Here is a 13,512-nt window from a genome sequence, read left to right on the forward strand (position 1 = left end):
TTGTGTCCTGCCTTCTCATCTCAAACCTTCAGCTGCCTAGTCGACACCCTGCACCAAATGTCCGAAGTGCGTCCGCGAAGACCATCAACTGGCGGCAAGGCCCCAACCATGGTTCATGTTCGTCTCGCCATCGAAGAGGCACCAAGCCACGACAGTACACCCTGCTTCAGCATATGCCCTCAACCTCCCTAAGAAATGGCCTCCCGTAACACGTCCCACCTCCCAACGTCCCAAGCGCGCCCTGCAGATCTACGACACGACGCTAGGTTCCGATGACGCAGACCACCTCAAAGCCTTGGCCGGGAAACTGTGCGGCAGACTGAACATGTGCAATTCGGACGAGGAGACCCATATCGACGTTTGGGGCATGCCACTTCCTCTCGAGGCACCCGATGAGGATAGAGTCGTCAAGTGCCATGCTCACTCTACGGTCGAAATTGTCTGGCGGAAGATTGTTAGTAACGGGGAGTTTCGGGTGCCACCAGGCAAGTTTGTTCCCCAGTGACATCGAGTCATGCTCATTATCGATCGGCCCATGAGCCGGGGGGATGGAGACGAAGGCGGAAGCTTGACGGTGGGATGGGATCCTCGCGATCAGGCACGCGAGGGTGATTACGATGTAGTGCCGGAGAGGAGACAGATTAGCTACAATCGTTGCCAGTTGACAGAGGAGTTGGAGAGTCTGGTCTATGGCCTTCGTTGGTGATTCAGTAATTCACTTGAGAAAACGGCATATTATATCATCAATAGCTCCTCTGAAGTCCTACAGTCGCCTTCATACACGACTCATTCCTTATTATTGAGTTTCGAAACATACTCAATCCTCTCCAAGACGGGCCTGTTGTCGAGGAAAACCTGGAACCGAGCCAGCTTCCCAGCCTCCTCGCCATCCGTAACGAGGTGAGCGAGCGCAGATGCAGGGATCGTAATCGTTTGGTTTTCGGGGTCACCCTTGGCTCTGTATGATATTTCGACAGTGAACCAGACCTTATTGTCTACCTTATCTGCATTGAGGCGTGAGATCCAGCTCTTGAGAAGGCGTGAAGGGAGCAGAGACAACCTACCAAAGGTGACAGGCACATGTTTCATGTACGAGAGAGCACTGAAGGCGGGCACAAAGCTTTGCTGGATCTCTTCAATTCCGTGGAGGACGGGGCTGTTGGCGAACTGTAGCTGTGCGTTCTTCGCGAAGATCTTGGGGTGCTCCGTGATGTCCAGGGAGTCAAATGCCACGAAGTTCTGCGCAATATAGTTAACTTCTCGATCACTACCAATACGGACAAGGCCGGCGCGATTTGACAGACATTCAAGAGCCACGCCTCAACTTCATCCGGCGTGTTTGGCAGCGTCGATGGAACAGCACTCATGTTGATGAAGTAAGCTCGGATTATGAAGCCGAATTAGACACGATTTCTGGCGAGACAGTGAATGAGCATGTTTTTCTAGTGTGTAGGTACTTCTTTTATACTTTAGCAGGCGCGCCTGTATGCGAGGTTGACACCATCTTCCCGCAGCAGTCAGCTTACAAATAATTCTGATTGGAATCCTACCAGAGTGGGCTGCGCGATCCTTTCAGCCCTGTCCCCTCTTAGCTTAGAAATCCAAACCCCCCAATAGTTCCCCCCCCAACCTCCCCCTGCCGACATTATCTCAATGGCGTCAATATAACGCCAGATGATTAGTGTGCTGACGCGTATTTAGCCGGCCCGTCAACTAAGATTTCCCCCGGGAACGGGATCTTGGCTAGTCCTCGGGCCCAATCCAGCGCCAGAATAGGCGCCGTTTCCGCGTCCCTCGACCACCGCAGCTTCTTGACGAGGTTCCCCAGCCGGCGCACGGCGTGGCGGTTGCAGGTAATGGTGGTGTAGCCTGTCTTCCAGCCGAACAAGAAGGACGAACAGTTCGTCTCGTTCAAGGTCGGCTCTACTGCGAGTGCCACCTTCGGCAACGTGCCTTTGACGACTTCGTCCTGGACATGTGCTCTTCGGAAGTCCTCGACAATGCGAATTGGCAGTTGTAGATCTGCTGGTACGGGATGGCAAGAGTATTTCTCTAGCTGGGCGATGAGCTTCTTTCGACGCTCCTCCGTGGCTGGGCTATCTTTTTCAGACAATGGCCAGCCGTCTTGCTTGAGGACGCGTGCGAGGAAAGACATCTTGTCATCCTGCTTCCCTCGTAGGGTTTCCTGGCCCAGGAGGATTTCTAACCTGGCGACTTCGTCTTCGGTGGAAGCGTCGTAGACCATGCGCAGACATGTCTCTGCAGCTTCGCGGGTGCAGACAAGGGTGTGCCCTCGCAAGATGGGGTAGAGGGAGTTTCCAAGGCGCGGTCCATGCTCAGCCTCGTCGGTAACATCTTCGAGGATCTTGGGGCGCCATTTCCTCTGGGAGCCATGATTATGGCAAATGTCGGTGGTTAAAGCGACGAAAATAGAGGTGTCTATGTTGAGAGTTGGTGTCAATGGCGGCGGGTTCATCGAAGTCCCAAGGTCCAGCAGGTTCGTTATAGCAGTCTCCAGGGGTGGAGGAGCGTTGTGTGTTGTCTCGGCACACTCAATGACTAAAGAAATCCGGTCGTCCCCTAAGCTCTGCACTCCTCGTAGAAACCTGTCGATTGCCGGCTGGCGGCCGCTGTAGATATTTGGTAGGACCATCCGGATACGATGGCTGTAGCCTCCGTGAATCTCTCGAGCTGCGAGTAAAAGTGACTTCACAGATTTTAGGATTTCAATCTGCGTTTCGTCGTCGTCAATGACTTCTTGCAAGTCTAGATCGTCATCTTCGTCATCTGGTTCGTCCCAAGGAAAATCTGCCTCGGCCATCTGGACCAGCAGACCCCTTTCCGTGGTACTGAGAACCCTCAGCCACTCATGGCCATTGTCTACTATGGCACTCACGAAGACTGAGCTCTGCCCAGAGGCGTCGGTCTTGCTGTACGGCACGGCATAACGGAACCACGTCACCGACCGACACTTCTTGATAGCCACCCAATGGTTCTCATAAGACGACAGCTCACCTTCGAGAAGCCTGAAGTCGCGATGAAGAGCCCCTTCGGCCTCAGGCTCTTTCAGCGGCTCCCTCGTGCGTTGCAGAAGCGCTTCTGCTCGGGTTTTCTGGTTCGCGTTTGACTGCCAAAACGTGCTGAAGCCGGGAATGTATGCGTGCCAGTGGTTGTTAACCTTCTCGGCCTCTTTTTCGACGGCGGATCGGAGCAGATCCAGCTCTACGCAGAGCATTGCGCTGCGGTTGAGAATGTCTTCGGCTGCCTCGACAAAGCTTTCGTCGATATCTGAAGTTGCGACATGCGGCGGCCTGCCATCTGAGACCCGACCATCTTGATGATCTGGCTGAAGCTGGATGCCATGCATTTTTGCTGATGTAAAAGCCAAAGATAAGGGTGAGATGTCCGTCCTCGTGCTTCTCGGAGGCCTTGTAACGCCTTCACCGACTCAACAGCAACTGTTTTATTTGTAATTTTGCATGAATGGGTCTTAAAAATGTCTTTTGAAGTTCAGTTTGTCGTTTTTGGGTGGTGAAAAGGGTTGGATTCCACCAGAGAGGTTGCAGGTCGGGCGGGTTCGCGTCTTTGTGACGATGTGGATGAGTCATGACATGGTGCAGACTGCCGATGTCTTGGGCGTTATAAACCAAATTCTACGAGCAAAAAGTGGTCAACAGCTCAGTAGACATATATAAGAGTCGTGCAAGCAGTCGAAAAGTCTAAGTGATGTGGTCTTCGGGATATTGGATGTGAACGATGCATGTGTCGACGGAACATGACGATGATGACCGTTGAAGCCTGGAGTGGAACACCCATGGAACAGCGGAGCCCGAAGGCACGTAGCGAGTGCTTTAATTGGATGGCGGAGGTGGATTGTACGGTGCGACCACAGGAGCTGCTATTGGGCACTGTGGAGATAGGATGACATAATCCGAGAAGCTTTACGTGAGCCATCCTTCCTCTTCCTCCGACGTTCACGATCGCCTCATCCCAAACAACCAGGGCCAAACACCCCATCTCGGCTGACTATGCAAATCGCATCGAGTAAAACAGGATCATTATCGTCATCATTAAATCTGTCTAAAAAAATAACACCTTGTTTCCCGGTGTACACCACTGGTATATGGCTCGCTTATGCTGCTTCCATGCAATTTCTATGCAACGCTTGCAATCGACCACGACTCAACAACATCGGCAAGCGTCTGGTCGCTTCCGACGTTACCTGGGAATACGACGTACGGCACTCCGCGATGCCTGCTCGTTTCCTCGTCACACCTCCACAAGGGCACGCCCGGGGCGGCTTGGCCCAGGATGCGCGCTCTCCTCATCTTCAATCCCTTCGTCGCCGCGTCGGATGATGTGATGCCACCCTTGGCGATCAGATAGCGCGGCCTGACGTCAATCTTCTCGACAAGCTGGACCAGCGCACGAGCGACCTTGGATCCGATCTGGAGCGAGCTGAGGGCATCGTGACCCTTGATAAGCTCTCGGGACGTCATGACGAGAACATCCTCGCCCGCGCTCAGCTTCTTGCTGGTTTCCGTGGCTGCAGCATCGACGACCTTCTCAGCTGCCTCATCGGATGCGACCAAATCAGCAACGTCCAGCTCGATCACGGCTAGCTTGTCGCCCCTCCTCTCCCGAAGGACCTTTAGCTGGGCTGTCGTCTTCGGCACGTAAGACCCAGCGACGATCAGCCCACCCGGCTGCTTGGGCTCGGTGACTGACACTCCGAGGTCTGCCATGGTCAGCGGCGGAATGCCCGTGATGCCGAGACGCGACGAGACAAAGGCAGCACCGGTACGGAATAGGTATCGCCTTCCGCTCTTGTTTGCCTCGAGCAGTCCTGCCACGAAGACGTGCATATCAGATTCTGCAGCGGCATTGACGATGACGACCGTGTTGGATCCTGCAGCCGCTGAGAGGAGCTTCTTCGCAACGCCGGCAGGCCCACCGAGACGGATGTCGTCGAGAGTCACCGAGAGGAAGGAAGACTCGTCAAACCTGTGTCCACACTTCTCGAGGATGTACTTGCGGAGGTTTGAGTTCTTGTATCCAAAGGTGGCATCCTGCGCGAACGGTGTGTGGCTGGCAGGCACGAGAACATCCCCCTCCTTGACATAGTGAACGTCGTTGATGGTCAATCGCCCACCCTGGAAGAAGAAGGGCGTCACGACCCACGCATCAAACTTGCCCAACGCCTCCTCAGCGGCCTCGGGCTCCTCCGGAAGATGGCCACGAAGAGTGGAGTCGCCTCTGAGCACAATCTCGAAAGCCTTGCCGGCCTTCGCAGCAGCCTTCTTCACGTTGTGGCAGATCTCAAGGATCAACTGGCGCGCCTCGGCGGAGGGAAGAGCGCGCGAGTTGGTCAGAATGAAGAAGCCTTTGGGGTTGAGGCTGAACTCGTAATCCAGGGTCGCGGCATCCCAGACAGTCAAAACATCAATGTCGTTGCAGGTCTGCGTGCCTGTTGGGTCGTCGTCGAGCGCGATAAGCACAGGGACTTCGCCGTTGTTGACAACCTTCTGGGTCGAGCTGATGACATCGTCCGAGTACTCAGCGGGCAAGGCGTCGAGCGTCTTTTGGGCTGATAGAGCCTCGTCTTGGTCTACGACCGGCGAGGCAAAGGCATCGGTCTTGTTCTCCTGCTTGGGCCCAGCGTTACCAGACACAGAGATGCCGGTCAGCTCCCATAGCCTCACCACGCCAGCATCGGATTCTTTCGTCCAGCCGTGAGCAGCGCCGGAGAGATACAGAGTGTGGGCGGCGGACGAGATCGGGGCGAAGTAAGTAAGGCGCTTCGCCTCGTCAAGCACAATACCAAGATCCTTGACAAAGATTGCCAAGGCGGAGTGCGGCGTCCAGTCGGCATCGAGCATTTGAGGTACCCTGTTCTCGAACATCCAGCTCCAGCCAGCAGCGTTACCGAGCAGGTCAAAGACACGTCTTGTGTCCAGGCCCAGGCGAGCAGCGAGGGCCATGGCCTCGGCAGCAGCGGCGATGTGAACACCGGCGAGCAACTGATTGATGAGCTTGACAGAGGATGCAGCTCCAACACCGCCCTGGACATGGCAGAGGTTGCTGGAAGTTCCAGTCATGGCCATCAGGGGAGCGTTGACCTTTGAAATGATGGCATCGTCGCCAGAGCAGATGATAGTCAGGGTGCCGTTCGCGGCACGAACGACGCCTCCACTGACAGGCGCATCGATCAAGCTGATGCCCTTGCCGAGGTTGGTAAGCTTGCTCTCAAGCTCCCGCACGAATGATGGCGGTACCGTGGAGCTAAGGATAACAATGGCACCATCCGGGAGTACTTCAGCAGCCTTGCCAGATCCAAACAAGGCATCGTCAGCCTGGGCGGCATTCTGGACCATCAGAACCAAGAGGTCGGCGCCCTTTGCGGCATCGGAGGGGCTGCTGGCCTTGGTCGCTTTGGCGCCCGTGGCCACAAACTTGTCAATGGCTGGCTCATAGACGTCGTAGCCGTGGACCGGGAAGCCAGCGCGAAGAAGGGACCCCGCCATACCCTGACCCATTGCTCCCAGGCCAATCATACCGATCTTGGAGATCTCCAACGGCGTGCTGCTGGGAGTTAGCTTCTCTTGCGAGGTGCTGACCTGGCCAGCCTGCTCCTTGACGAGTTCCGGGTTTCCGGGGAGGAAGACGCGCACGAGGCCCGCATCGTCATCCAAGCCGAGTCCTTGGGCGGCGCCCTGGATGTACAGCTGCTCTGCCGTTGATGCGAGTGGTACTGGAAACTGCAGCGTCCTGGCTGTAGAGACGACGATGCCCTAATTGATTCGTTTAGTTAATCATGCAGAAGCAGGGGGCCGGGTGTGATGCTCACCATGTCCTTGACGAAGATGTTAAGAGCGGACAGAGGGGTCCAGTCTCCGTCAAGCATATGCGGCACGCGGTTCTCGAAAGCCCATGAGTTTCCAGCCGCATTCGTGATGATATTATACACCTCACGGGTGTTGAGGCCGGCCTTTGCAGCGAGACCCATCGCCTCGGAGGCAGCGGCAATATGTGTACCAACCAGAAGTTGGTTGACCATCTTCACCTTACTACCGGCACCTGGCCCGCCGGGAATGATGTACAGTTTCTCCGACATGTCGTGGAGAATCTTGTCTGCACGCTGCAAGGCTACAGAGGTGCCCGCAGCGAAAATTGTGAGAGTGCCCTCGGCAGCACGCTTGGTTCCCCCCGACACAGGGCCGTCGACGACGAGAACGTCGCTTCGGCCCTTTTTGGCAATGCGATCCGGCAGCGCCTCATGGTACGTCGGAGGCACTGTCGAGCAGAGCAACACGGTCGCATGCTCCGGTAATGCTACAGAACACAGGTCAATCAAACGCTGCACGGGCTATGACCAAGGCATTCACTCACTCTCGAGAGCCCCCGTCTGATGATTAAAAAGTATGTCATCGATCTGCTGCGCATTCGCAGCCATGCAGACAAGGATGTCGCTGGTCTTAGCGACCTCCCTTGGAGACGACCCAACTGAACCGCCCTGCGCGACGAACTTCTCTGCGCTGGGAGGATACACATCGAAGCCCTGGACTTGGTATTGCGGCTTCTTCACCAAGTTGCACGCCATGCCGAAGCCCATGGCCCCGAGGCCGATGAAGCCGACGCGGGTGACGTCGGCGCCGTTGGAAGCCATCTCGAATGAATATTATGTAAACTTGGCTCCTTCGATCCGCGGGCAGAGGGTCATCCGAAAGTCACAGCAACTTTCCCGAGACCGGCGGGATTATTGGAGTCGCAGCGATCTTATACCCTGACTGCATTCCCCAGGATTCGGTCAAGAGTCCGGAAATCAGCGGCCGGGAATGTCGCGCAGCCAGCATACCGCAGCGACAAGGGAACACCACATCCGAGGCCGTCCACACATCTCTCCACACGTCTGGTTGCCGCAGCCGCAACCCCTCTTGTTAGAGGCGAGGCACACGACAGACAGATGGGACGAATAATGGAGCCGGCACTGGGCCACTTGACCAAGTGCAAGCAGGAAAGGTCACTAACGGCGCCAACACTCCTCTAGGAAACCAAGGAGTGGACGGATTGAGTTTGAGCAGGTGGAGGTTTGGCCACCCCCGCACGGCACGAAGTCCGCCCCGCTTATAAACAAAGGAGATGCACGCTGCCCGGCGAATCTTTTCCCTCTTTTCTCCCCTCGGTCATCTTTCCGCCTGTGCGACTTTGTCCACTCCGTCCACCTTCCTTTCCAAGACCCAGAAATCTGCCCGGACTTCCTCCCTTCGGACCATGAAACGTGCGAGAATCGACGGTCCGGACAAGACCCCGTCCTCGGGGGGCCAAGCCGGCCAGCAAGTCCACATGCCAAAGATCTCCAGGAAGATACGCGCCTGTAAGCTCCGATGCCTCCGATTCACTTCCTCCGAGCTGTGTATCCCCTGTCTTGCCCTGTCGCCGCGGAAGAGTTTAGCTTGCTGATAAGAGAACACAGGCCAGGAATGCCAGAATCGTAAGATCAAGTGCGGCATTGAGCCCGGCCAGCAGACGTGCGCCCGCTGTTCGCGTCTCGGTCTGCAATGTGTCGTCAACAAGAGTCTCCAGACCCTCCTGGACAGCGAGAATGAGTGGAAAACCAAGATGGAGATGCAGCTGCAAGCTCTCCAAGCCTCCATGATTGAGGTTCAGCGCCACCTCAACATGCCGCCGCTCATGCCCCTCCAGGGCTTTCACGAGGGCGGGGGCATGTCTCAGAGTCCCGTGAACGTTGCTGGGTCACAGAGCAGCCCCGGCACAGGCCCATCACCTATCCGCCCTCCAGACGTCACGGCGATGACGAGGGAGAACTCACCAGAGATCCCAACGGCACAAGACAATGGCGAAGACCAAGCTATCGTGAGTGCACCGATGGCCAGCCTCTTCGAAGTGACCAAGCTACGGAACATCCGGAGCGACCCCGGGGCCCGGGCCCACCTTCCGGTGGATCGGACCTCGAAACCCGATTTCTTCGACCAAGGCAAATTTAGCCTCCAAGAGGCGGAGCAGCTTTTCTCCACGTTTCGTGGGACCCTTAACGCCTACTTGTGGGGAGGCATCGCACTAAGACACGAGACCCTCGCGGCTACGCGCTACGCCTCTCCCCTCCTCACTGCGGCTATCCTCGCAGTAACCGCCTTACACGCCCAGGACGACGGCCGTGCCTTTGACACGTGCTATCCCATCTTCCTCGAGCTGGCGAGCCAAGCAGTCTTTGACCGATATCACACGTTGGACGATGTCCGAGGCCTCTGTGTGGGGGCGTTCTTCCTTTCGGACTTGAGCTGGAAGCTGAGTGGCCTGGCCGTTCGGATAGCCACCGAGCTGAACCTCCATCAGTTCTGCGCCAAAGCGCTCAACAAGGGGTCATCGGAGTATGTCGAGCATGCAAGGCTGTGGTACTTCTTGTATGTATGCGACCATCACTTCAGCATCGCTTATGGAAGGCCGCCAGTCATCAACGAGGACGCCAGCATCGTCAACCATGAGGACTTTTTGAAGCTGCCGGGCATCACGCAGGCAGATCATCGTCTACACAGTCAGGTTGGTGTCTTTATCATTTTGAGTCGCGTTTTCCATACGTTTGGCCCGGACAGGTCAAGACAAGTTGGCAGAGACGAGTTCGTCCAGCTGAAAAAGTTTGATGATGAACTTTGCTTTTGGAAGACGAAATGGGAAACTCGGCTAGGTAAGCCCCCCCTGGCCCATTTTGAAAAAGCAATTTACTGACCATCCCCAAGAAGCGGATAAGTTCATCTCAAAGTATCCCGCCAAGGGCGTCATACTTCACTATCATTTCGCTCGTCTCCTATTGTACTCCGTCTGCTTACGCGGCCTGAACGCGTCGAACCCATCAGACCAGTATGCCGTCTGCGACGAGCGCCGCAGCTTCATTAACACGGCCATCACGAGTGCGTCGGCCGCCCTGGAGCTGATTTTGACAGACACAGACATGCGCCGAGCAGTCATCGGCGTACCCCTGTACCTGTTGACCACCATCGCGTACGCCGCCATGTTCCTCATGAAGGTGTACATGCAATGGAAACCAGCAAAGGTGGACATACGTTATGACAGCGTCGTCGACCTCATTGAACGGATCGTCGTCTTGTTGAAGGAGCAAAGCCGTTGTACCCGCCATGTGGCCCACTACATTGGTCACGGCCTCAACAATATGCTGCAGAAATTCAAGGAGCGAGGTCCGCAGGAGCAATATTACATCGCGAGCGGGCAACAGCCGGGTGCTGTCGGAACCGCCATGCCAGGCCAGCCTGTGCCTCAATGGCCAGAGCAGATGGAGCCGACCGACTGGGAAGGAATTTTCAACGGGGGCATAATGAATTTCGGCATGCCGGAGCAGTATCAACAGTACGGGCTATTGAGCGATCTGAATTCGGGATTCTAAATGTCGTCATCAATAATAATGAAATCACGATATCCATCAAAAACACCCACTTACACCTCGCTTTTTGGCGTTTCGCATGCAAACATGCCTTCTCGTGATGCCTTGTCCCACGCGATTGACCGCGAGCGGGCAGAAGTCCGCGCGCCGAATGCCTCGGACTAAACACCGCACCGCACCCAAACACGGCATTTGGACTGCCGGGACAAAGGCCGCGCTGTCTTGGCCCCCTCACTTGGTGGATCTAGAACACGCGCTGGTGTCACTAACAGTCCAATCACGCCTCCCCGGCCCCAGCATCCACGATCAGGCAGACTAATCCTGCCAAACGTCAGACTATTCGCCCACACCAGGTCCGGAATGGGTTCGCTTCACGCTCGCTTCTGGTTCTAACGCGGGTCCACGAACGCCTCCCAGGCTCCTCCCCCAACAGTCTACCCCGTGGGGGAATAGGGACGTGTGCCCGGAATACCCCGGGTCCCGCCAGTCGCAAGCACAAGACACACGCCAGACACGACTCGTGTTTTTGACGTTATATATCAGACGTCTCGTTAAGAAGATCTTTGCCACAGTTCAGCTGAAAGGGCCAGGCAAAAGTTTCATCGGACTTCCTTCGAACCTCTTTCCCATCCTACCGGTTTTTTGGTAGACCAACAACAGACTGCGAGGTCGCATGCTACCAGCGCATTGAACAGACTGCGACCCCTGTTTTGCGCTCCACTTTCTCTCCTTTCCCTTAGGCGGTCTGCCTTTTCGAAGAGGGAGAAACCTTACCTTTCGCGTCTTGTTTTTTTCTTCCCGCGGCTCAATTGATACGATAACGACGACTACGACGAAAAGCGGCCGCATTGGACGGAGAGAAGCAGCGACAATGAGCGAGGAGCACGATCGGAAGCAATCCGTCGAGATGAAGGAAGACAAGAACGCCGTCACCGTCGACGCGGACGGCGAGCTTGCGGAGGCGCTGAGGAACTACGTCCCCGGCACGCAGGAGGAAAAGGCTCTGGTCCGCAAGATTGACTTCTACCTCATGCCAATTCTCTGGATTGTAAGAATTTTCTGTTTCTGTTAAAGGCATTGGTCTTCAGCCGAGCATTTGCTGACCTGTGATGTTAGATGTACATCTTGAACTACGTCGACCGCACAAATATCGTAAGTTCTCTGCTGTCTCTTTCTTGGGTGAAAAGTCACCGGTTGGCATCGAGTGTCGCATGGACCACCGCACCAATGTGGCGAGTCAACCACCCATTGCGTCTTCCATGTCCAGTGTCAACTGCAGAAGATCTACTTGATCGATCTGCCAGACAACTTAAGCCTCTAGGGGATTCTTTAAAAACATGAAGAACACAATGCTGACCCCTATTGATAGGGAAATGCCAAAATCGCGGGCATGCAGAAGGACCTTAGCCTGACCGACGACGGCTATGCCTGGGTCCTATCCATCTTCTTCTTCGGCTACCTCATCTGCGAAGTGCCTTCAAACATGATCCTCTCCCGCAGTCGGCCTTCTCTCTTCTTGCCGGGAATCATGCTCGTCTGGGGCGCGCTCTCAGCTCTCATGTCGGTCTCGAAAAGCTACGGCGCTCTCCTTGGCTTCCGCTTTGTCTTGGGCTGCATTGAATCTGGCTTCTTCCCGGGTGTCCTGTACCTGCTCAGCTGTTGGTACACAAAGGCTGAACTGGGCAAGCGATTCGCCATCTTCTACACAGCCGCCGTTCTCTCTGGAGGTAAGCTGCCCTGGTCACACCCAAGATAGATCTTCTCGCTAACCCTTCTCAGCTTTCGGCGGTCTCCTCGCCGGCGCGATCACCGCAAACCTCCACGACGCACACGGCATCGCAGGCTGGCGCTGGCTCTTCATCGTCGAGGGCGTAGCCACCGTCGGCGTCGCCCTCTTCGCCTTCTTCATCCTCCTCGACTATCCCGCCACCGCGAAGCAACTCACACCCGCCCAGCGCCAGCTCGCCTCCATCCGCATCATCGCCGACGGCATCTCCTCCGGCGCCCAGAGCACCCAGCGCCTCACGCACTGGCAAGCCTTCGTTGCCGCCGTCTCGGACCCGCGCACCTGGATGTTCCTCGTCCTGTTCATGCTCGACGTCGGCGCCGGCACAATCTCCTACTTCATCCCCACCATCACCCTCACCCTCGGCTACGACACCGTCACCGCGCAGTACATGACGGTCCCCATCTACGCCGTCGCCTCCGTCTGCCTCAACATCGTCGCCTGGAGCTCAGACCGCCACGTCGAGCGCCGCTGGCACGTCGCCGTCCCGCTCGGCGTCGGTTTCGCGTGCGCCGTCGTCTGCGCCGCCGTGCAGACACCCGTTGTCCGCTACGTCATGATCTGCTTTGTCGCCGCGGGCATCTGGTCCGCCCTACCCCTCGTGCTGTCCTGGACCAGCGGCACCATCAGCCTGCCCGCCGAGAAGCGCGCCATCGTGCTCGCGCTCGTCAACGCGTTCGGCAACTTCTCGAGCGTGTACGGCAGCCGCATCTGGCCGAGCAAGGACTCGCCGGCGTACCACGTCGGCTTCGGCGTCACGGCTGCGTTCCTTGGTGCGGGCATGATTATTGCCATTTTGATCCCGATTATGATCAAGATGGTGAACTGGAAGGGCACCAAGGCGGAGAGGGAGCTTGCTGTCGCGACGGAGGTGGAGCGGGATTAAAGAAGGCGGAGGGAAGATACCTGGTGTGTTATTTGTTTGATTTTACGACTAGGATACCTTTTGAGGCTTTGGGCCTATGACGCTTAATGAGTAGCTTTGTGCGCTTTGCCCAATCACTTGTCTAATGAATGATGTGAGGTGGTGCAGCTTGCCTTGATGAAACATGTTCGTTTGCCACTGAAACTCATAGACGATTCAACTGCCAGCTACCACAGCCACGGTAATCAGCTGTTTTACTGCCGACTGACACATGATCATGAGAAACACAGGGTGTAGGAACACAGTGCTTTATTGACGGAGATAAACACAATTACTATTAGTAGCCAACATGGGTCCACCAACGACTATTATCTGCTAGTGGACTGCCTCTCAAAGTCACATGGTCAAATCCCAGTCAAACACGCAAGATTATTTCCTGGACTATCC

At 56.0% G+C, this 13,512-nt stretch overlaps 6 protein-coding genes across 6 annotated transcripts; 3 read left to right on the forward strand and 3 right to left on the reverse strand.

The window, feature by feature from the left end:
* Window positions 1-108: 108 nt before the first annotated feature.
* On the forward strand, window positions 109-505 carry GCG54_00003171 (uncharacterized protein; the record flags this gene model as incomplete). The annotated part of the gene is given in 2 exon segments (XM_045403247.1): window positions 109-154; window positions 171-505. 2 exon segments carry the CDS (start codon window positions 109-111, stop codon window positions 503-505), a joined length of 381 nt encoding a protein of 126 aa, XP_045270150.1.
* Window positions 506-786: 281 nt separating this feature from the next.
* On the reverse strand, window positions 787-1,367 carry GCG54_00003172 (uncharacterized protein; the record flags this gene model as incomplete). Its single annotated transcript, XM_045403248.1, has 2 exons — window positions 787-1,239; window positions 1,305-1,367. 2 exons carry the CDS (start codon window positions 1,365-1,367, stop codon window positions 787-789), a joined length of 516 nt encoding a protein of 171 aa, XP_045270151.1.
* Window positions 1,368-1,678: 311 nt separating this feature from the next.
* On the reverse strand, window positions 1,679-3,367 carry GCG54_00003173 (uncharacterized protein; the record flags this gene model as incomplete). The annotated part of the gene is made up of 1 exon (XM_045403249.1): window positions 1,679-3,367. One exon carries the CDS (start codon window positions 3,365-3,367, stop codon window positions 1,679-1,681), a length of 1,689 nt encoding a protein of 562 aa, XP_045270152.1.
* A 787-nt stretch (window positions 3,368-4,154) lies between these two features.
* GCG54_00003174 (L-threonate dehydrogenase) lies at window positions 4,155-7,666 on the reverse strand (the record flags this gene model as incomplete). Its single annotated transcript, XM_045403250.1, has 3 exons — window positions 4,155-6,791; window positions 6,848-7,332; window positions 7,390-7,666. The coding sequence occupies 3 exons, from the start codon at window positions 7,664-7,666 to the stop codon at window positions 4,155-4,157; spliced, it is 3,399 nt and encodes a 1,132-aa protein (XP_045270153.1).
* Window positions 7,667-8,271: 605 nt separating this feature from the next.
* Window positions 8,272-10,417, forward strand: GCG54_00003175 (Transcriptional activator of proteases prtT; the record flags this gene model as incomplete). Its single annotated transcript, XM_045403251.1, has 3 exons — window positions 8,272-8,374; window positions 8,474-9,703; window positions 9,756-10,417. 3 exons carry the CDS (start codon window positions 8,272-8,274, stop codon window positions 10,415-10,417), a joined length of 1,995 nt encoding a protein of 664 aa, XP_045270154.1.
* Window positions 10,418-11,255: 838 nt separating this feature from the next.
* GCG54_00003176 (putative transporter) lies at window positions 11,256-13,086 on the forward strand (the record flags this gene model as incomplete). Its single annotated transcript, XM_045403252.1, has 4 exons — window positions 11,256-11,462; window positions 11,531-11,566; window positions 11,784-12,141; window positions 12,194-13,086. Coding segments are annotated over 4 exons (1,494 nt in total), but the record flags the coding sequence as incomplete, so codon positions are not given.
* Window positions 13,087-13,512: the final 426 nt, after the last annotated feature.

This window comes from Colletotrichum gloeosporioides, assembly GCF_011800055.1.
Source record: "Colletotrichum gloeosporioides strain Lc1 chromosome Unknown consensus_9, whole genome shotgun sequence".
NCBI classification, from domain to species: domain Eukaryota; kingdom Fungi; phylum Ascomycota; class Sordariomycetes; order Glomerellales; family Glomerellaceae; genus Colletotrichum; species Colletotrichum gloeosporioides.